This window comes from Alligator mississippiensis, chromosome 5 (assembly GCF_030867095.1).
Source record: "Alligator mississippiensis isolate rAllMis1 chromosome 5, rAllMis1, whole genome shotgun sequence".
Taxonomy (NCBI): Eukaryota; Metazoa; Chordata; order Crocodylia; family Alligatoridae; genus Alligator; species Alligator mississippiensis.
The window spans coordinates 219346522-219368752 of record NC_081828.1 but is presented as its reverse complement, the minus strand read 5'-3'; the positions used below and the strand labels follow the sequence as shown (position 1 = coordinate 219368752).

Below are 22231 nucleotides of genomic sequence, written 5' to 3'. Positions count from 1 at the left end.
GGGGGGCACCTGGGCAGGCGCGGAGGAAGCAGGAGCGACTGTCAAACTCGTTGCGCTCGCACTGCCCGCCGGGCAAGGCACGGCGCAGCAGGTCCCGGCGCCGGAAGGTCACCCCCAGCCCGCACGACCGGCTGCACTCGCTCCAGCCACTCCAGGGAGACAGGATGCAGTCAACTGGGTTGGGGGAGAGAGACGGGGGGCGTCAGGCAGGACGTCCACCCGGAGAGGCGGGAGCGGGCATGGCTGCCAGCTCCACCCTGGAGCCGCCCGTACCGCAGCTGCTCTCGTCGGAGCCGTCGGCACAGTCGTGGTGCAGGTCGCAGCGCTTGTCCGGGGACAGGCACTCCCCACTGCCGCACAGGAACTGCTTGGGGGAGCAGGCGCCGGGGCGGCTGTCGGGCACTGGCAGGGTGGCGGGGGGCACCGTGAAGGGCGTTGGGCCGCCTGCAAGGGGAGAGAGGGTCAATACTGGCATGGGGGGCCCCGACAGCCACTCTGCACCCCCAGCAAGAGCAAAGGGGGCCTGCGAGCAGACTGAAGCGTGGTGTGCAGACCCCCCCTGGACTCACCGCATTGCCACTCATCAGAGCCGTCCAGGCAGTCCTCGCGCCCGTCGCACACGGCGCCCGCCTCCACACAGCCCAGCACCTCGCAGGAGAACTGGCCCTGGGTGCACAGGAGCCGGGGCAGCGCAGCTCCTGCCAGGGTGGGGGACACGTGGCACCGGGTCATTGCAGAAAACGCTGGGGGCTGGGGTCTCTAGGCAGCCGCCCCTCTCCCCACTCGCCTACCCCTGGACCCCTAGGCATGTGCCTGCTCCTCTGGCCCCATGCAAGGGGACAGCATCGCTGCGCTGCTGATATCCCCAAGACAGCGGCGGCAGGTGCAAGGGGGGCAGTCGTAGCTGCAGGCCTTTTCAGACAGGGGGGCTTTGAGGGGCAGTGGTGGGGACCCCCCCACCCTGGCCAGCTCCCCCCCAGACTGGGCACTAAACCACACCCCTGCTTACCTGGGAGGGTGGTGGCCAGCCCAGGCCAGCCTGGGATGGAGGATCCCGTGAGCATCCCAGGCATCCCGCGGTCTCCAGCTGACACCGTCACAGCAGCCATGGCTGGCGGGGTGGTTCCCGGCAGGCGCGGTGTCCCAGGAGAGGTCACCTGTGCCCAGGGCAGCCCGGGGGTCCCCGGAGCCCCTGTGGTGGGCATGGGGGTGCTTAGCCCAGGCACGACTGCTCTGGGGGGCTCTGTCGCACCGGGGCTGATGCTGGCAAGCGCGGGGGCTCCAGTATGCTCGGGCTTCTCCCGCAGCCCCGGCGTCCCGGCTGGTGTCCCCGGCAAGGGGCTCTGGATGGCTGCGGCAGGGACTGTTGTCTCCAGTGGCTCTGCTGTGGGCCCAGCACAGGATGTCCTTCAGCCACGGGTGGCTAGTGACCCCCACCTGACCCCCCAGCACCTGGTCTCAGAGACTGGAGTGCGTGGATGGGAGAGCACGAGTCCGAGCTCCCCACCAGGCTCCCATGCTAATGCCCCTGACTGCATCCTCCAAAACAGCCCTTCCGGTGCCCTGCTCCTGCCACCACTCACCTCCCGTGGGCATTGGCTTGCTCGTGGACTTGGCCTCACTGCTCTCGTTGGCTATGCTGGGCATCCTAGCTGGAGTCCCCGGGGGTGCTGGGGGTGGCTCTGAGGCAGCAGCGGGACTGGCAGGTCCGGTCCCTGGGGGAGCAGCACCTGCAAGGGGAAGGAGGAGGATGGGATCAGGCAGGCAGTCCCGGTGCTGGGTCACCCAGGCTCTTGTCCTGCCGGCTGCACCCGTGTCTCAGGCCTGCAAGCTGGTCCCTGCTGCCCTGCACCAAACCCTGACCTGACCCTGCCTGCGTGCAAGATCCCAGCCTGCCCTGCCCCGGGAGCACCACTTACCCCAGGGGCAGCCCTGCAGCTCCAGGCGCAGGTAGATGCCGCGGTGAAATGCCACAGGCACCAGGCGCAGGGAACGGGTCAGGATGGCGGGGCTCAGCTCCTGCCGCACAGGTGTGCTGCTGTCCACATTGCCCTCCAGCACCTAGGAATGGGGCAGGGGTTAGGTTTAGGGTTGCCCTGGAGCTGGAGCAGAGGTTAGGGGAGACCTTGCCCTGATTAGGAGGGGGCTATGTGGGGCTGGCTTTTGGGGTGAGGAGGGACAGGATCGGGGCCCAGCAGGAGGAGAGGATCGGGGCCCAAGAATCACACCAAAGGCCTCATGGAGAAGGGTGAGGGCCATCTATAGGGTACTGGGTGACTGGGCTGCGGGAGAGGCGAGGGTACCTGTGCCGGGCCGCCGCGGGGGGCATAGTCGCGGTAGTGCACGCCGTCGTAGCTGTAGGCCAGGCGGTAGCGGGTGATGAACCCCCCCGAGCGTGTCCCGCCCTGCGTGACCACGGCGCTCACAAAGGTGGGCTGAAGCAGGTCCACCTGGAAGTAGGGGCTGGGGTCGTCCGGCAGCGGGCTCCAGCCCACCTCGATGTTCGGCCTGGAGGGAAGTGAGTGCTTGGGGACCCCCTGCCTGCAGCCAGTCCCCCCATGGGGCTGGCACAGACCCCCTGGGAGCCCCCAGCCCCATGGCAGGGGTGCCACGTCTGCTCCCCTGGGCATTGCCCCCTACCCCTCTGGGACCAGGCTGGGTGCTGCATGGGCGCCCCAGCCCTCCTGGCTCTCCAGTAGCCCTGGGCTGAACCGGCCCCGCTCCCCACCCCAGAGGAGGTGACCGGGGCTTTTGCGGGGCCATGCCCCTGGCCAGTCACCCCATTGCAGCCCATGGAGGGGTGGAGGTAAGAGGCATACACATTGGGCATGCTGTTGAGACGCCCAGCGCCTGGGGGGTTGCTTTCCCGGTGGGAGGATGCGCTCAGCTGCTGGTCCCGGATCCGGCCGTCGTCCAGCCCCAGCGGCTCGGTGCAAGGACCTGCAGGGACATGGGGCGGCTCAGGCCAGGTCTGGGGCCCTTCATGCCCCTCATCGCCTCCCCGTCAGAGCCTGTCCCCCCGCTGCCTCTGCCCTCCAGCTGTGAGAGCCGGTAGGTGGCCCAGGTGCGCCGTACCTGCGGGGGTGGGCAGGATGCCGTCGGGGAACGGCCAGCTGTCGGTCCACACCAGCGCCTGGAGGGGAGGGAGAGCAGAGTCACTGACCGGCCATCGGCTGCACCGTGCCCGTCCAGCAGCCTGTCCTGCCGGGCACCGCTCTGAGAGCCAAAGGTGCTGGATCCAGAGGACACCTGGTCATCTCCAAGCTGACGGACAGAGTCTGAGCCCCCACTTCCCTCCCACCCGCCACCCTGTACCCCCACAGCCTCTCCATCTCCCCGAGCTCCTCTCCTCCAGCCCCTCCACCGGGATCCCCCTCTCTGCGCCGGCACAGCGGGGTCCCGTCTACAACGGGGCAGTGGCACAGCTCTCCTTCCTGCTGGCTCCAGGGTCACTCACCTCCTTGGGCGTGCTCCAGACACGGGCTGTCCCGGGGGTGGAGGGGCTGCGGGGAGCGGAGCACAGGGGTTAATACAGGGGTGCACCAGAAAGCCGGCTCCCCAGGGGTACGACCCCCCAGTCGGACCTCTGGGGCCGACATCTCACAGAGCCCAGCACCCGGCAGAGTGAGCAGGAGGCAGCAATGGGTGTGAGCATCTAGGGTTAGGCCAAGCCTGGGAACATGCCCTGATCTGGAACCGGCTGAACCTCATGAGATCCCCATGGCCTCCTGCACCCCAAATGCTGCACCAAATGGGCTGAGAAACCACCACGCTGCACCCCCCTCCCTACAATGCCAATGCCCCCCTGCTGTGGGTGCCCGGTACCTCATCGTGCCTGCAGGAGGCACTGTGCTCCCATGCAGGGTGACGCAGCCGGCCTCGTCCGTGCCGTCCAGGCAGTCGGCAATGCCGTCGCACCTCCGGGCCGCGTCCACGCAGCCCCCGGTCCCCGTGCAGGGGAAGTGGGACAGCGGGCACGGCCATGGGGTTGAGGGCGCCAGCGATGGGGCAATCCCTGCGGGGCAAAGAGGAGGACACAGTTGAGGTGTGGGGCAGAGATGGCTCATGCTGGCAACACTGGGCTCAGGATCGAGTTGGAGGGGAAGGGGGCAAAGCACCCAACCACCCCTGCTTTCTTTGCATGGCAATGCCCGGGATCACAGAGCCACGGAGCTGGCAGGGAGCTGCAGGGCCACATCCAGTCCAACCCCTGCCTGAGGCAGGATCAGCCCTGTCCGAACCAGCCCAGACAAACCCCATGCGCTGCATGACACAGCCCCAGGCATCGCCCCCACCCCTGCCCCCGGAAAGCAGCGGTGTCCTGCTTCTATTAAAGATTGCAAATAGATGCTGCAGAGCCCAGAGACCCCCCCGGACCCGCTCACCGCAGCGCAGCTCGTCTGAGAGGTCTCCGCAGTCATCGACCCCGTTACAGACAGCACCGCGGGGTCCGGCGGGGACGCAGCGCCCATTGCGGCACTGGAACTGGCCGGTGCGGCAGGGCCGGTGGGCAGGCAGCGTGCTGGGGGCTCCAGGCAGCGCGGGGGGCACTGGGGCAGAGAAGGGAGAAGTGTGGGGGTCCGAGGGGAGAGGCTGTGGCTGAGCAGCCTCCCCTCACAGTGCTGAGGTAACGGGCCCTCTGCGGCTGTCGTGGGATGGTCAAGGGACGGCTCATTTGGGCATTGCCAAGCACCCCAGGGCAAGCGCGCCGGCCAAGCAGGGTACCTCTCTCGCAGCCCAGCAGCTCAGCGCGCAGGAAGATGCCGTTGTGGAAGTCCTGGGGCAGGATGCGGACGTGCCGGGCCCGCACCAGGCGCTGGAAAGTTCGCACCACGGGGGTTGCATCGTCAAAGTTGCCCTGGAAGAGCTGCCAAAAGCAGTGCTAGATTATGACGTGCTGAGGCCCTAAACTATGTCCAGTTTAAGAGGCCCCATACAATAAAAATAATCCATGAAATCCACAAAAATGGATTTTCTTGACATATTAAAATGAATTATTGTTATTTCTGCACAAATTTATGAACTCAATAGGAATAATAATAGTGGAGCCATATATATGTATAATTTTGTCATATTAGAATGAAAATGTCCGGGGGGGGGTTCTTATTTAGAGGCCCCTCGTATTGTGAGGCCCTAAACTGTCGCTTAAGTAGCTTAAGCCTAAATCCAGCACTGGCCAGGAGGGTGCCAGGGCAGTTCAGCACCGTGCGGCACATGTGTACGTGCATGCATGTAAACACCCATGCACATGTGTAAAAACACACACACATCCAAATGTGCACAAATGCAAACACGTGTGCAAATGCACACATGGGTTGCAAACACACACAAGCATGCATGCATACACACCCGTGTACAGACACTAGGACACGCGTTTAACCACATGTGCAAATGTACATGGGCAAACATAGAAGCATGCGCGTACACACACAAGCACACGCACATGCAAGCATACGTGAACTTATGTACATAGACACACATGTGCACATCCTCCCATACACGTGTGTGTACACATGCCCACATGCTGCGCTGATTCCGGGAGTCCCTCTCTACACGTGTGGGCTCTGGTCAGGGTTACAGGACTGCGGTATCATGGACGTCTCCATGCAGGGGACCCGGGCTGTGGTGGGACTCTACCGTGTGGGGTGGATGCACCAGGGCCCCTGGTTGCTGACGTGTCATGCACATACCTTGGGCTCCAGCTGCGCATCTGGGAAGGCCTCGCGGTAGTCATGCCATCTCACCCCGTCCATGCTAAATTGCAGGAGGAAGCTGGTGACGTAGGCATCCGAGGAGCCTGCACCTTGCACCACCACCCCTGGGAGAGAAGAGCAGAGCAAAGCAGAGATCAGGCAGTGCCACGGGGATCCCTCTGCCCCCCGCCCATGGGGCGCTGCCCTGCCTGGAAGACTGTCCACACATGCTAGGTCCACCCTGCTGTGCAGAGACCCCCATCCTGACCCTGGGGGCAGCATGAGCGGAAACTGCCAGGTCTGGGATGCAGGGGTGGCCCTTGGGGCAGTTGGATCTCAGCCCCGGAGGGTAGCTGGCACCATGCACAGGAGATCCAGGCACCATCCCACCGGCCCTGCCCTGGGGGTGTGGGTGCCCTGCAAACTGCATAGGACCAGGTGCCTACCAGTGAGGTTCTTGGGCTCCAGAAGGTCCACCTGCAAGTAAGGGGGGTTGGAGAGGAGCTCGGGGTACACGTCCGCTTGGGGCCCCCAGCCCTGCAGGTCCAGCCCCGGCAGCGCCCGGTTGAGGCGCGCGGCATGCGCGGGGTTCTCGGGTTGCTGGGATGAGGCAGAGAAGCTGCTGTCCGGCAAGGAGGCCAGGCCCAGGGGGCCGTAGCAGCGGTCTGCCGGGGAGAAGAGGGTCAGAGGAGCTCTGAGGCAAGCCAGGGGTGCGGCAGGCTGGGGGGAGGGAGCCGGCACTGCCGCCGATGTTGGACAGAGCCCTGCAATCAGAGCAGCTGCCTCCCTGCCCCTCACCACGCACCCCACATGCACACTCATAATACATATATACACATACACTCATGCAGACACACACACATACACGGGCACAAACACATGCCCAAAACACACACACATGCCTACAAACACAGATACACAATGTGCAAATACAGCCCCCCCCAGATACACACATGCATGCCTACACATGCACACACAAATATACAGGCCTGCATATATATGACCCCCCCACACACACACGTGCACATACATATCTACATATACAGATGCACACACATGCTGACCCACACACATGCACATACACATACATGCTGACATACCCACCCACACACACATGCATATACATGATACATGCATGTGTGCATGCACACACACACACCCACACAGTTTTTCATTACTCTCATCCTCTTGCAGCACCTCCCCGCGTGGCTGGGATGGGCCCTGCCAAGGCTCTCAGGGACGCTGGGCTGTGCTGACCTCCAGCTGAGGCCACAATTGCACTCTCCCTGGACCTGCGGCCCACAGACAACCAGAGACACTGACCACATCCCTTCTGCCTGCCTGTCCGGGGCTACCCGTCCTATTCCTGGGGCTGTAAGCTCCATGGGGCAGAGACCCCTTGCATGCAGGGCCCGGTGCCACCCCAGAGGCAGCCACAGGAGAGACCCCAGCCGATGCAGCCCGTGCCCCCCAGCACTGCCCAAGTCCCCGCTGCAGGGAAGGGTCCCGGGGCTCACCTCCGAGAGGCGGCAGTGGGAAGGTGAAAAGAGGCGGGCTGGTGGGGGCACTGGGGCCGGCCACGCTGGTCCCCGGGGGCTCGGCTGTCGGCACGGCCAGTGTCGTGGTCCTGTTCTCACCTGGGCCAGGAGAAAAGCCCCCAGAGGAGGCAGGTGAGGGGTGGTTCTGCCTTGCTCTTTGCACCAGGGAGGGGGTGGGATGGGGATGGGGACGGGACCGGGATGCTCCCACAGGCAAGGGATGGGGACAGCCCTTCAGCATGGAGGGCACCGGCCCCCTGCTCTCCTTCACCCCAGACCCCCAAAGAGCCCTGGAGCAGGGCTACGGACCCCAGACCCCCTCCCCAGCCCAGGACTCACCAGCCTCCGCGCAGTAGCAGCAGGCCTCCCCCGTGCCCTCCACCAGCACCCGGCCCTGCCGAAGAGAGAGAGCTGCTGGCACCCCAGAGATGCCGGGTAGGGCCAGGGACCAAACCCAGGTGTCCTGAGCCAGGTCCTGGCTCTGCGGGTGCCAGGTCAACCTGCCCTGCAGACAGCGTCCAGTCGGAGCATGAAAGGGACTAAGAGTGGATGCCCCAGGCCTGAGAGGAGCTGATGCAGCGTGGGAGGGTCACACAGCCCCTCTGAGCCCCCCAGGCAACCCCACTCACCTCGGGGCAGGCCACGGTGCTGTAGGGGCAGTACTGGGAGCACTGCACTGTCAGGTTGGGCAGGCACTGGCACACCTGGCACTGCCCCGAGCGCCAGCGGTCGCCGACGGCGTGGGGCCGCCCATGATGCTCACACTCCTCGCATGGCTCTGTCTGGCACCTGTGCATGGAGGGCGCGCCGTGAGGGCAGGCACCTCTGGGTCTGGAGGACAGCCCCTGCCCCCCTGACACCGACTGCAGCCCAGCCCCAGGTCCACTCCCCTAGCCCGACCCACTGAAGCAGAGAGGGGCTGCAGACACGATGCTAAGCCCCCGCCTGAAGAGACCCCCGTGCTCTTGGTGAATACATGGCTTTGCCAGGAGGAGCGTGGCCCACCCCCGCCACAGCCCAGCCCATGCGGCATCACCTGCGGGCCTTGCGATAGATGCCGCGGCACTGGCGCCCATTGCCGTGCTTGCTGGGGTTGTTGGGGCTGCGGAAGGACCACTGGATGCTCTGCACGCCGCATGGCCCCAGACACTCGCCCCACGGTGACCAGGCCGACCAGCCGCAGTTCACTAGGGCCGGAGAGACAGGTGAGAGAGGCCCGTCCCTTGCCGCCCGTCCCCTGCCGCCCCTCGCTGCGCCTACCTGTGCACTCGGGGTTCTGGCGGCAGCGCCGGGGCTGCCCGTCCTGGCAGGTGCAGATGCGGCAGTTGACCTTGACCAGCTGCCCGGGCCAGTAGCGCACGCCCTCCACCTCGCAGGGGCACTCCCGCGGCCGCACGCACCGCCGCTCCCCGGCCAGCACCAACCCATCCGGGCACCAGCAGCCTGCGGGGGAACCGGAGGGGTCAAGCATTGTCTGCCCTGGGAGGTGGGGGTGCTGCACAGCAGTGAAACCCACCCCTGGGAACCACCCCACTGCAGCTGCAGCCTCCCACCCATGCAGTGTCCCGCAGGTCACAGAACAGCACAGACCCATGAGGGAGCAGCAGGGGATGGCACCCCGACAAATGCAGGGTGCTTGGAGCAACCTTGCCCCTGGATGCTCCTCCCCAGTGCAAGGAGCATGCTAGAGGTCTTGTCCTAAGTGCCTCCACCTTGCAGACACCCTCCACCACAGTCAGGCTGGGGACAGGCCAGCAAGGCCACACGGCAGGGTTTTGCTGATGCCAAGAGGAAAGCATCAAGTTCTGGCACTTGACTAGTCACATGCAGCCCATCCTCCCAGGTATGGGTGTTTCTGCATGGCCACAGCCTGATCTGCATGCTCGTGTTCAGCTTTCCAGTTAAGCGATGCTCTTGAGAAGAGCCAGGCACGTGCTCTTGATTCCAGGTCCCTGACTCCACTAGCCCCCTTTGCCCCCAGCTGGGCACGGAGGACTTCCCTTCACCCAGGAGGAGGTCTTCTGGGGGGATGGCCCTGCTCCCCTGGCCCCGGCATGTCCATACCTGGGCTGCAGGGCCGGTCTCTGCGGCACTTCACCTTGCTGGACAGGTCGGTGCAGGAAGCGGGGCAGGGCGCGCACCTGCGGCTCACGAGGTCCCCGGGGCAGGCGGTGACATTGAGGCAGCCCTCCAGCTGGCAGGGCTCTGTAGAGATGGTGAAAAGGGGTTACCTAGCTGGGGGGCTTCCCCATGGAGCCTGGGAACAGGCTGCAGCACCGCAGGGCACAGGAGGGTGTAGAGATGCCCAGCCAGCATTGCCAGGGGACCAGCGAAGGCCCTGCACCCAGTGCCAGTCAGCTGGCTCCCCCCTTGGCCTGAGCTGCAGGAGGGGGCCCTTGCTTTGGCCCCAGGGACTCACGGATCTCCAGGGTGCTGGGCGAGTCCCCGGGCAGTTCGATGCATGGCCGGCCCCCGTTCTGGGGAGGCACACACTCCCGGCGCCGCACCACCACCCCACGGCAGTCCTGGGTGCAGTTGGACCATGTTGCCCACTCGCTCCAGGCTCCATCCACTGTGGGAAAACAAATGGCATGAGTTCTTCTGGCCCCGGGATCCCCTCCTGCCTGCTGCAGAGGGCTGCCATGATGCCCCTTGCTCCCCATCACCTCCCTTAACTGACACAAGGGCAGGCACAAGTCCTCCCTTGCTTCTGCAGTCCCATGGATCCTGTGCACACCCAGCTGTGCTCACCCTGGACCCAATGCAACCCCCACCCTGTGAGGGCTGGCACCCGCTCTGCCCAGCCAGGACACACCAGGGCAGGCCACGGCAAAGCACTGCTGGGCCTGCGTCTCCTCGCCGTGGCAGTGGCGCAACACGTGGTCAGCCCGGCGGGTGCAGACACGGCGACGGACTTGCAGCCCCGTCCCGCAGGACCGGCTGCAGCTGCTCCACGGTGCCCAGGCACTCCAGAGCCCGCAGTCCTGCTCGTCTGAGGGCAGCCAGCCAGAGGTCACGCTCCCATCCGTGCAGTCCGCCAGCCCGTTGCACACCTGTGGGGGAGGCGGGTGAGCCCATGGTGCAGAGGAGTAAAATCAGGGCACTTCCTGGAGCTAAGGATACTGCCCTAGGCACAGTGGAAGTGATGGGGACCCCGGGGCACCGCTAGCAAGGGGCTCGCCTGCTCTGGGCCATTAACCCCGTGGTCCTTGCTCCTGGCTTGCTGCTGGAGGGACAGCGAAGCACAGAGGTGGAGTTGGGCCATGGTGGGGAATGAGGGAGCAATGCGTCCAGTGCCCACCTGGCTGGGGTCCCAGCCCCTGCCCCGGCCATACCTGCTTGAAGGTGATGCACTTGCCATTGCCACAGGAGTACTCGGCACAGGGGCCCACGGTCCGGTTCTGGTCAGCCGGCAGGACACGGCTCTCTGCAGACGGAGGGAGGGAGGGAGATGCCAACTGCCCAGAAGCTCCCCACCTGCACCCTGTGTCAAACTGCTAGGTCAGGGCATAAGGGCAGGGCAGGGAGCCAGTAAAGGAGCTCACTGCAGCCCAGCTCCAGCACTCTCCAGTCGCAGAAAGGCTGGATTGGAGGGGACCCAAGGAGTTGTCTGGGTTGACCCCCAGCCCTGAGGCAGGAGGAGTAACCCTAGAGTGCCCCTGAGAGAGGCCTGGCCTGTTCTCAGCCTGGGGCAGGCTGGGTGTCCCACTGCCTTACGCACAGGAGGCTTGTCCTAACCTCCCATCTAGGTCATCTGTGCCACAGGTAAAACCGATTCCTTCTCTTGTCCCACGGACATGGAAATAACTGATGGCTCTCTCTATGGGAAGCTGCTAGCACACCATCGGCAGCCTAGCAAGGCCTGCTCCTCCATCCCTCCTCTGTGGGCCCTGCTTTCTACACCATTCTTTCTCCCTGCTGCTCCTCTCTGTTTGTCTAGGGGTGAAGTTACACCTTATGCCTAGACCATGCTTAGTTAAGATGTGAGCATCCGTTAAGCTCATTAACGTGTTCTCAGCACCCTTCAAGCATCCCAAAGCACTGCCGCTTCAGGCAAGGGTGAACTCTGACCGCGATACCCAGCTCGAGTTAGGGTAACTTCAGTCTGCTCCATGGAGATAGAATGAGCAATCTGCAGTCCTCCAGCATCCCAGCAGGCACTGCTCCCATCAGCCCTTCCCCCAAAGCAGGCATAGAGTCCAGGTGTCCTGCCTCCTAGCCACGTTGTTGTTTCCCAGCCCTTTGCACGTGCCAGAACTGGGAAGTCTCAGCCCCCCACTGCCGGGGCTGCAGCACAGCCAGGGTCTCCTTACCACAGGCGATCTCGTCCTCGCCCTGGGGGCAGTCCGGGGTACCATCACACACCTTGGAGACATTCACGCACAGGCGGTTGTTGCAGACGAAAAGCCCCGGGCATGGCGGGATCTGCGTGGACCCTGCCCCAGGAAAGAAGGGATGTCAATGCTGGCCCAAAGAGGGAGGGTCAGTGCCACCCGACTGGAGGCAAATATGTGCTGTGTTTGATGTGATGAGGCACCGCATCCTTGATCTGGATCTGCCCCTGCTCACCGCAGTTGTCAGTGCTCTCATCAGACTGGTCGCGGCACTGGGGGAGGCCATCGCAGAGCTGCCCATAGGGGATGCACTCAGCGCTGAGCATGCAGGGGAACTGATCCAGCCCGCAGGTCCTGTTGCAGTCCAGCTCATCGCTGCCATCCAGGCAGTCAGCCTCATTGTCGCACATCCAGCCACGCGGCTGGCACTCCCCGCTGCGGCACTGGAACTCATAGCGGCTGCAGGGGGGAGCTGTGGGGATGGGGTAAGGGAGCCCATCAGCCCCATGCTCTCCCAACCTCCCCTGGGAGAGATGCCTGGAGAGGGCCCAGCAGCACCCTCCTTGAGCAGCTGTGCAACAGCTGTGGGGGCTATGAGGCAGGAGCACGGGCTGGGGGGAGGGTCGCAGCTGCTCCAGACCCAGGTGGGGGTGTGATGGTGGCAGGGAAGGCACAGCTTGTCTGGGCACGAATGGTCAAAGGGTACCCGCTGCGCCCTGGCCACTCACCCAAGGTGCGGTTGGTCGGTAGGGGGCGTGTCACTGGCAGCACCATGGGCACGGTGATGGCTGTGGGGCTGGGCAGCACTGCCAGGCACTGCGTGGGACTCTCGTCCGAGCCATCCCAGCAGTCCCGTGTGCCGTCACACACCTTCACCCTACTGATGCATGTGCCATCAGGGCAGGGCAGCTGCCCGGGGGCGCAAGTCACCTGGCCTGTATAGACAGAGAATGCAGAGGGGACCAAATCCAACAGCCCCCTTGGCCATCCCCCAGCCCCCACACTCCCTGCTGTGGGGTGCACCAAGCCATCTTAGCTGGAGCATGGCCAGGCCCACCACGAAGGATGAGGGGTGGCCAGCTTGGCTGGGGTGTGGCCAGGCCTATTGTGCCCCCAGGTGGTGGGGTGAGGCCAGGCCCACCATTATGAATGGACCCAGAGGGATGGCCATATTGACTGGGGTGTGGCCAGGCCACCCTGATGGATGGCCCTAGAGGGGTAGCCATCGTGGCTGGGGTGCAGCCACATCTACCATGATGGATGGTCCCAGGAGGGTGGCCATCTTGGCAGGGGTATCACCAAGCCCACCCTGATGGATGGCCCTAGAGGGACAGCCATCTTGGCCAGCTTGAGGGTTGTTGCCCACAGGGTAGTGGGGGCTGGCAGCCTCACCTGGGCAGAAGGCCTCATCAGCGCCGGCCAGACAGTCACTCCTTCCGTCACACACCTGCTGCTGTGGCAAGCATAGCGCATCCGGACACTGGAAGTGGCCAGCAGGGCACACACACTCCCGCTCATCACTCAAGTCCCCACAGTCATCGTGCCCATCGCACCGGTGCAAGTATGGCACACACCGGCCTGCCGCGCACCGGAACTCCGCCGTGCCGCAGGGTGGGCCGCAACCTGCAGGGACAGCTGACGTGAGACCTCTCAGTGAGGCACTGCCCGCAGGATCTCCACAGAGGATGGCAGCAATTACGCCATCATCCCCATCACTGCCAGTGTGTTGCCTCTTCCCTGCCCCAACTCTGGGCCCTCGTGTGCAGGGCCAGCACCTTGCTAGCCAGGCCAGCACCCCTGGATAGCCCCAGGAGCCCCACGACAGCCAGCCCGGGACTCGCCTGCCTCGTCGGACGTGTCAGCAAAGCCACAGTCAAGCTCGCCATCGCAGACATGGGCACGGGGGATGCAGCGCCCGTTGGCGCAGTGGAACTCGTGCTGGCCACACCCGGGCGGGGGGCAGCCCTGCTCGTCCGAGAGGTCCAGGCAGTCAGCAGTGCCATCGCAGCGGTAGCCCCAGGGCACGCACTGCCCGCTGATGCACTGATACTGGTGTGGGGCGCAGCTCAGGGTGCAGAACTCATCCGAGCCATCCCCGCAGTCGTCCTCGTTGTCGCACACCCAGGCACCTGGCACGCAGCGCCCACCCCCACGGCAGGCGAACTCTGTCTCGGGGCAACCAGGCCGGGCCGCGCAGGGCTCTGCCAGGGCCTCGCACTGCCACAGCCCTGCCTCGCACGTGCTGCGGTCAGGGAGAGAGGGCATCAGGCTCCGTGGAGCCCGTCTGGACAAGGGAATAACTGATGGCATAGGGGCAACTGGGGGAGATCATCTGTATGGAGGGAGCAGGGGCTGGGGTGGGGGAGTGTTGATGGGGGTGACCCAGAGGGCAGGGCTCAGACACCCCCAAAGCCCCGGACCTGCAGGCCCATGGCAATACCGCGACGCACCCCTGCTGTGAGGGGAGAGGGGCCGGCAGTGGGTACAGCCCCTCACTGGGGAGTTTAGGCCCCGACTCCCCCACTGCTCACCAGTTCTTACACTCCTGCTTCACTGCAGTGCCTGATGGGAACGAGGTGCCCTCCCAGTAGCAGGGGCACTCAGAGGGGTCGATGCAGCTCCCGCCTGCCAGGGTAAGAGAAGACCGCTTTTTGGCACCATCCCTGGAGACTCTTCCCAGGTGTCACTGTCCACCCAGGTCCCACAGGTGCAGGGCTTAAAGGAGGAGGGGGTCACACTGAACTACCCCCCATGGGGAAATGCACCAGAGATGAGTGCCAAGTGCTCAGCTGGGGCGGGGAAATCCAGTGCACGGACAGACCCGTGGGACAGCAGGAGAGGGCATGGGGCAGATGAAGCCAGAGACAGCAGGGTGATAGCAGCTGCAGAAGCAGAGCCCTCCCAGGGCTGCGTGAGAGCAAGGCGCTGTACATAGGATGCACGGGGCAATTGCTGTGCTCTCCCCAGTGTTGGGGAGGCCACTGTGGGGCTCTGCATCCCATGCTGTGCACCAGGCTTTTGCAGAGGCAGATGAACAGGAGAGACCGGAAGGAAGGGCCAGCGGAGAAGGGGATCGATGAGGAAAAGAGGAAGGAAGCGGGGTTCCTTTGGCCAGGGAGAAGAGGTCCGTACCCTGGCCAGGCTCCGTCTCCCCACCCCACCATTCGGTGCCCAGTGGGGTCATGCCCTGGAGAGATGCGGGCACCTTACCATGCAGGACCTTGCCCTCAGGGCAGAAGCAGCCCTCCACACAGGAGACAGCATCGCAGTGCTCAGCCAACTCCAGCCCAAAGGTCTTGCAGGTCTGAGGGCAGGCGGGGCCACAGGCCTCGTACTCCAGTCCGTTGTCACACTGCATAGCTGGGAGGCAAAAATATGTGGGGCATGAGAGATGGGGCTAGAGACAGGGCTATGCATGGGGCACAGCCCCACTGCCAGGCTAGTGAAGCCTGAAGGAGGCAAACTATGCCATCCTTTCCCCACCCCGCCTCACCGCTGTCACCCTCTCCCCCTGGGCTTACGGCACAGGTCTTGGCTCCGCCAGCGGATGTAGACCCCGCGTTGATTGCACTCCTCGGCGTAGGCCGCGATGGCCGTGCACAGGCACTCGCAGTCGCCCCCGGAGTCGCACCTGTCGGCAGAGAGGGGGTCATCCAGGGCCGGTGATGGGGGGGTATGCAGCTCCCCCAACTAGGGAAACCCACAAGGGAGACCCCAGCCCCATCATCTGTGCACAGCAAGGATCCTGGCTGCTCACAGGCAGCTTGGCTGGGGCGTCCCCCGGCTACCGAGAAGCCGTTGCTTTCTAGTGCCCATCACCCTGGTATCTGGGCATTGCACAGCATGGTGCCTCCCCAGCAACCTCCCAGGGCAGGCTGAATATGGAAGTGTCATGCCCACCCCCAGGAGCCCCTGCGCCCTCCAGACCCGGCCCCTGCCCTGCAAGACGTACCCGCAGGCGTCGAAGATGCACCAGTCGTAGAACTGCTGGCAGGGCACCTCCTCGTGGCAGGGGGTGAAGAGCATCTGCAGGAGGATGCTGCAGCGCTTCCGGGCCCACGTGGCGCGGTGCGAGTTCTCCTGGGAGCCGGGCACAGTGATGAGGAGCCCACAACCCGAACCAGGACCGGGCTGTCATATCCAGCCCCAGCCCCTAGCTCCCACCCCACCAGCCTGGCCTTGCCCATAAGACCATGAGAACTGGTATTCACTGGGTCAAACCCTAGGACCTTAGTTGCCCTGTTTCCTGCGTTGTACCAGGAGGCAGAAGGGAGAGTGACCGGGTCTGAGCAGGGTTTTCCCCTGTTCCTCTCTCCCTTGCAGCCTCCAGCATTGAGGGTCCAGGCAGGGCTGATGCGGAGCCCGTGTCCCTCACTCCTAATAGTTCCTGATGCCCCTTTCCTCCAAGCACGTGTCCAAGCCCTGGCGAACTCACGTCTGGTGGCACTGAGCTCCAGCTGTTAATGCTGCACTGGGTGGCAAAGAACTGCCTCGTGTTGGTTTTAAACTGTTGGCTTGCTCGTTTCATGCAGTGACCCCTCAATTATATCAATATACACTCAAGAGATCGCATGCAGAGGCCGTGCCCTGCTTGCAGAGGAAGGCAAACCCCCCCAGTCCATATTAGTCTGGTGAGAGATAGTCAGTAATAAACTCCTAGTTTACTTTATGTTGTAAACCCTTCTGTCCTCCCTTGAGTGTCTCTTTTCTGAACACAACAGTTTCCAAGCTGGATGAAGCCCCCCAGCCCTCCCCCCCAGCCAGGCCTTGCCCACCTCCCCCTGGCCCCCCGCAAGCACACGTACGGTGCAGGGGTGCTCAAAGTCCCCTTCGTTGACCTCGGGGCACAGGAGGCTGACACGCCAGGAGTTGCCGAACAGGTCGGCCGTGGGCTCCACCATGCCCTGCTGGCTAGTGAAGTCATTCTCCGTGTCCCCATCGAAGTTCCCGCACAGCCCTGCCACGCGGCCCTGGAAGACGGGGTCCAGCTTCACGTACACCCGGGTGCCTGTGCAGGGGAGGAGGAGGAGGAACACAGCCGGCTCAGGCGCTGCTGGGTGCAGGAAGCACTGGAGACAGCCCCCACAGGTGCCCTGGCATCTCAAAGCCATGTCTTGGGGGGACCCGTCCCTGCCCAGCCAGTCCTCCAGCAGCAAAGGCCCAGCAACCTCAGGAGGGATGCCAGGGGGGTGTCTCCACCCTGGAGCTGCCCCTACGCCTGCAGGGCCCTGCCCCAGTCCCCCCTGCTGCACCCCCACCAGCAAAGTGAGCTTCACCTCCATCCCAGAGCACTGTGAGCCCCAGCTGGGAGATGAGGATGAGGAAGAGGCCGGCGCGCTCCAGGGTCAGGCCGTTCCCACCATAAACCTTGGGCGGCCGCACAGAGGCTCCGTTCACCGTCACAGCCCTTCCTGGGAGTGGTGGGGGAAAATGACATGTGTGAAAACGCCCAGCGCAGCTCGGAGCCCTACCATGCATTATGGGGACCACCCCACCCAGCTGGGAATGCTGGCTCCCCACCGCCGAGGGCAGATCCAGGGGGTGCAGCGGTGCACTCGCACTCTGCTTTGATCCCTGCATCACCCCAAACGTAAAGCCTAGCAGTGGCAGCAGCATTTCTAGTCAGGCAGCACTGACGGAGTACACGGCTCATTGCCATTGACCCGATTCCTGCTACACTCTCCACTTCGCAGGTGTTAACCACTTCTCTCCTTTTTAATAGTCTTTTTGTTCTATGAATTAAGCTTAGGGTTGGACATTGGATCTGTCAATCAGGTTTGGTCAATGGACTGGTCAGATATCGGTCAAAAATTGTAAAAAAAATTGCCACTAGGTCCAAATAATACAGAAAAAAAAATATAGAATATTATTGCTAATATGTCCAAATGATACAGAAAAAGCACAAATTTTCCTGTAAGAAATGCATCAAAAAACAATTTAAAAAAATATTTTTTTCTGTCAAGAAAACTACCAAAAAATGTAGGGTTTTTTGTTAAAATTGCTATCCTCTTTAACCGGTCTAAAAAAATGCAGTCAATTGACAATATCTGACCGGTCAATTGACCGGCTTGCCAAACTTAATTAAGCTATCCTTTCTTCTGCAGTCAGCTGTCTGTTAGCCAGTCTTGGTAATGACTCTCTGGTATCTCACAGCCCTGCAGACTGCATTTAATTCTAGTTAAAAACATTAACTCAAGTGTGGTAATACTAACTCAGGAGTCATACTGACTGGCGACGACTGACTGCAAAGGGGTGCATGCCCTGTCAAGGTGCTGAAGAAGGCTACATTTTGGTGAATTAATCTGAATAAGAGATGTACATTCAACTCTAATGGCTACAAGACTAATAAAATGACACCTTTTGGTTGGGTCCAGAGAAGGGCAACAAGGATGATGAAGGCTATGGAGGGGCTTCCCTATCAGGAGAGACTAACCAGGCCAGGCCTGGTCAGGTTAGAGAAGAGTTGCTTGAGGCAGGACAGGAGAAGGATTTACAACATATTACAAGGTAAAGAGAAAGTCACTAGGGATTAATTATTGACTCTCTCATCTGACAAACAAGCGGTCACCATGAAACGGCAGCTTAAAACCAACACAACTAGGGACATGTCACTGATTCTTTGGGACAAATGATACCAAAACAGGGACAGGAGTAAAGGTCAATGGTTTATAGCTAGTGCATGGACGGGGGACATCAGGCAGAAAAACTGGGCAAGATGGACCTGTGGTGTGACCCAGTCTGGTCCACTGATGTTCTTATTTTTTGTCTAGTTTGTCGTGTTTTTTAAACTTTATGCAGGATCTTTCCTGGCAAGAGCTGGGCGGGGGGCTGGACCCGATGATCTCTCGAGGTCCCTTTTAGCTCTAAACTTCTGTGACTCTAGCAAATCAGCCCCTCGCCTCTCAACCGGGGGGCACCGTCCTCAGCTCTCTTCCCCACGGCCTCTCACCTCTCAGGAGGTGAACAACCGTGTTGCCGATCTCCACGACCACAGATTTGGTGCAGGTGATGCCACTGGTGCCGCAGGGCACGTTCTCGACAGTGACAGAGAAGAGGCCGCCGTGCTCGCGCACCAGCACATACTCGCAGTCGCCCAGGAAGGAGAAGGCCCGCCCGTCGAAAGTGATGTAGTGGGGGTCCCCCGAGGCCATGCAGGTCCCTGCACACCGGTGGCTACTGCACTGCCAGCGCCGGCTCCGGCACACGCTGTGGGGACAGGGGCTGAGCTCCAAACACGCCAGCCCAAGCCCTTGCCCCTCGAAGGCACCCCCATGCTGGAGGGGGTGCCACAGTCCTTACCAGGTGTTGCAGTCCTTGATGATGGTGTCATTGGGCTGGTACAGCCGGCCGTTGTGTTGGCAGGGACACTCTTCCGGGGAGACGCAGCGCTCGTTCTGGGGGCGGAGGAGGGAAGACAGGACAAGAGGGTCTCTGTGAGGTGGCAGGGGCTGATCCCAGTTGGGATACAGCAGCTGGGGTGTATAACAGCTTGCTCCACTGCAGGGGTGAACCCAGGCATCCAGAGGGGAGTGGCCGGTCTGCTGACCCTCTGTTCCCAGCCCACCCTTGGAACAAATGGGTCAGCAATGTTCCCAGCACCCCCTGAGCCCAGCCCAGAGCAGTGCAAGCCGCCGCCTACCCCATGGGGTCCCACCCCCAGCTGAGCTGCAGGAGCAGGAGTTGGGGCTCACCAGGAAGACAGTGCCAGGGGGACAAACGCAGCCTTCGGTGAGGCCAGAGCAGCTCAGGTTGCCCTCCGGGCTGTCGCAGGTGTGCAAGCAGCCCCCGAAGGCATAGACCAGCTCCCCAGGGCAGCTCACGGCCTCGGGGCAGCTGGCATCCGTGCAATTCCAGGCTCCGTCCATGCAGACACTGCAAGAGAGACCAGATGTGGGCATAGGCGTGGGAGCGCCCCTGGGCCAGCGTCTGCACTAGGAGTGGGGAAGACCAGGTGGGATGAGATGCCCTGATTGTATGAGGGATCATGGCCCACGTGCCCATGTGGCATCTGGAGTCTTGCTCCTTGCTTGGTTATGGGACTCCAGGGCATGAGGGACTGGATGGAGGAAGAAGCTCCACTGCTGGGGTGGGCTTCCCCGCTGGAAAGAAGCACCCGCCTCCTACCAGCCCAGACCCCCGGGAGCCCCCGTGCGGGGTGAGAGCCGGCGTCACGTGGCAGAGACATGCAATGAAATCAACCTATCCTGTGGCAGCGTGGGAAACAGGCCGTAGGGTGATTTCATCAAACATCTCCTACCACCACTTCGCCCGCAGCGGGAGCATGACCAGCCCCCATCCGCCACCACCCCTCTGCCATGGAGGCGACGAAGCCCAGTCCAGTGGGTCTGAGCAGGCCTTATTGCAGGGCCCAGATTCACTTGCCCCAGGACATGCACAGCCCTTGCACTCGCTGCCATCCCAAAGGGGAAGTGCAAGTCCCAGAGCCCCCAGCCCTGCACATAGCCCCTTCCCCTGCAGACCCATGGGGCCAGTGGGGCTCTGGGACTGAGAACTCATTGCTCTGCCCCATCAGCCCCCAGCTTGGGCTTGGTTTGGAGCCGGCACCTGTTACGATTCCCCAAGCCGGTACCCATCACCTCTGGCCTGGAGGCTGGCTGGGCTGTGGGCGGCTCACACGCCTCCCCACTGCTGCCCATGACCCCAGCATAGTGACCCCACGTGCCAGAGGCATGAGCCACGTGGCGTGGCTGGTGTGGCCCCACCACAGTTCCCTGTCTACACACCAGGTATTGCAGCTCCGGCGGATCCTGCTGCCCGGTGGGTGGGTCTCATCCCCATGCAGGCAGGGGCACATGGCAGGCGGGATGCACTGCCCGCCCTCATCCAGCACCAGCCCCTCAGGGCAGTTGCACCCAGCCACGCAGACGTCCAGCTCCTGGCAGGCACCGGCCCCATCCAGGTGCAGGTCAGAGCAGGTCTTCCGGCAGGGAGCGCTGCACTCCTGGTACACCTGGCCCCCACCGCACTGCACACCTGGGGGCACAGGGCAGGGGCCTCCGCTTAGTCACGCATAAACAAACATCAATGTATAGTTTCAAGCAAGGCTAACCTAGCAAAACGGTGATTTTTAGTATCGTTTTGTAATGTGGATTTAAACAACAAAAATTGGCTAGAGGGTCGCACCCAAAGAGTCGTGGTGGATGGGTCGGTCTCGACCTGGAAGGGTGTGGGCAGTGGGGTCCCGCAGGGTTCGGTCCTTGGACCGATACTCTTTAATGTCTTCATCAGCGACTTGGACGAGGGAGTCAAATGTACTCTGTCCAAGTTTGCAGATGACACAAAGCTATGGGGAGATGTGGACACGCTGGAGGGCAGGGAACAGCTGCAAGCAGACCTGGATAGGTTGGACAAGTGGGCAGAAAACAACAGGATGCAGTTCAACAAGGAGAAATGCAAAGTGCTGCACCTAGGGAGGAAAAATGTCCAGCACACCTACAGCCTAGGGAATGACCTGCTGGGTGGCACGGAGGTGGAAAGGGATCTTGGAGTCCTAGTGGACTCCAAGATGAACATGAGCCGGCAGTGTGACGAAGCCATCAGAAAAGCCAATGGCACTTTATCGTGCATCAGCAGATGCATGACAAATAGGTCCAGGGAGGTGATACTTCCCCTCTATCGGGCGTTGGTCAGACCGCAGTTGGAGTACTGCGTGCAATTCTGGGCGCCGCACTTCAAGAGGGATGCGGATAACCTGGAGAGGGACCAGAGAAGGGCAACTCATATGGTCAAGGGCCTGCAGACCAAGCCCTATGAGGAGAGACTAGAGAAACTGGATCTTTTCAGCCTCCGCAAGAGAAGGTTGAGAGGCGACCTTGTGGCTGCCTATAAGTTCATCACGGGGGCACAGAAGGGAATTGGTGAGGATTTATTCACCAAGGCGCCCCCGGGGGTTACAAGAAACAATGGCCACAAGCTAGCAGAGAGCAGATTTAGACTGGACATTAGGAAGAACTTCTTCACAGTTCGAGTGGCCAAGGTCTGGAACGGGCTCCCAAGGGAGGTGGTGCTCTCCCCTACCCTGGGGGTCTTCAAGAGGAGGTTAGACGAGTATCTAGCTGGGGTCATCTAGACCCAGCACTCTTTCCTGCTTATGCAGGGGGTCGGACTTGATGATCTATTGAGGTCCCTTCCGACCCTAACATCTATGAATCTATGAACACGCATCGTGTACAAGCGCCCAGAGACGTAGGGCTGCAGAGGTCCCATCTAGTCCTGGGGGAGGCGCACTCACCGCAGAAGGTCTGGTTCCTCCATGGCACCGGGGCCCCCTCCTGGGCACACTGCCGGGCATAGGCAGCCACGGCTCCGCACAAACAGTCCTTGTCGGCGGGGCAGCCACAGACGTCATAGAGGCAGAGCTGGTGGAAGGGCTCCCGGTCCACCAGGTGGTGGCAGGGCTGTGAGGGGCAAGAAGGTGGGGGGGGCATGGAGGGGCTCAGAGCCGACCCAGCCATAGGCCTCCCTGCATGGACCCCGGGAGGGTGCCCATCTGGAAAGGCCCCAGTACCCACTGGCTGGGGGCCCAGATTGGAACCAAGGCCCACATCTGTGCTGGGCTGTGGACAGGACGTGTGCAAATGGACACACGTGGAAGTTAGTCATATGAACAACCAGAACAAGCATACACAGGCATAAGAGTTGGGGC

General features: G+C 62.2%; 1 protein-coding gene across 1 annotated transcript in view; it reads right to left on the bottom strand.

Annotated features, from left to right (window-relative positions):
• LOC109285107 (SCO-spondin) overlaps positions 1-22231 on the bottom strand; it is a 61366-nt gene that overhangs the window by 25138 nt on the left and 13997 nt on the right. Inside the window, exons 17-56 of the mRNA XM_059729438.1 lie at positions 21818-21983; positions 20310-20559; positions 19257-19437; positions 18865-18959; positions 18515-18771; positions 16842-16976; positions 16371-16573; positions 15518-15645; positions 15087-15196; positions 14776-14925; positions 14097-14190; positions 13407-13807; positions 12958-13188; positions 12294-12500; positions 11801-12037; positions 11545-11667; positions 10567-10658; positions 10047-10284; positions 9651-9803; positions 9296-9436; positions 8492-8674; positions 8268-8418; positions 7861-8020; positions 7571-7625; positions 7211-7330; positions 6140-6358; positions 5691-5818; positions 4726-4867; positions 4386-4550; positions 3826-4015; positions 3458-3503; positions 3076-3133; positions 2820-2940; positions 2304-2508; positions 1920-2061; positions 1584-1730; positions 1010-1384; positions 570-698; positions 274-444; positions 10-174 (exon numbers count right to left, since the gene is read on the bottom strand). Coding sequence (XP_059585421.1) covers positions 10-174; positions 274-444; positions 570-698; positions 1010-1384; positions 1584-1730; positions 1920-2061; positions 2304-2508; positions 2820-2940; positions 3076-3133; positions 3458-3503; positions 3826-4015; positions 4386-4550; positions 4726-4867; positions 5691-5818; positions 6140-6358; positions 7211-7330; positions 7571-7625; positions 7861-8020; positions 8268-8418; positions 8492-8674; positions 9296-9436; positions 9651-9803; positions 10047-10284; positions 10567-10658; positions 11545-11667; positions 11801-12037; positions 12294-12500; positions 12958-13188; positions 13407-13807; positions 14097-14190; positions 14776-14925; positions 15087-15196; positions 15518-15645; positions 16371-16573; positions 16842-16976; positions 18515-18771; positions 18865-18959; positions 19257-19437; positions 20310-20559; positions 21818-21983 — 6664 coding nt within the window. The remainder of the gene's footprint in view (positions 1-9; positions 175-273; positions 445-569; positions 699-1009; positions 1385-1583; positions 1731-1919; positions 2062-2303; positions 2509-2819; positions 2941-3075; positions 3134-3457; positions 3504-3825; positions 4016-4385; positions 4551-4725; positions 4868-5690; positions 5819-6139; positions 6359-7210; positions 7331-7570; positions 7626-7860; positions 8021-8267; positions 8419-8491; positions 8675-9295; positions 9437-9650; positions 9804-10046; positions 10285-10566; positions 10659-11544; positions 11668-11800; positions 12038-12293; positions 12501-12957; positions 13189-13406; positions 13808-14096; positions 14191-14775; positions 14926-15086; positions 15197-15517; positions 15646-16370; positions 16574-16841; positions 16977-18514; positions 18772-18864; positions 18960-19256; positions 19438-20309; positions 20560-21817; positions 21984-22231) is intronic.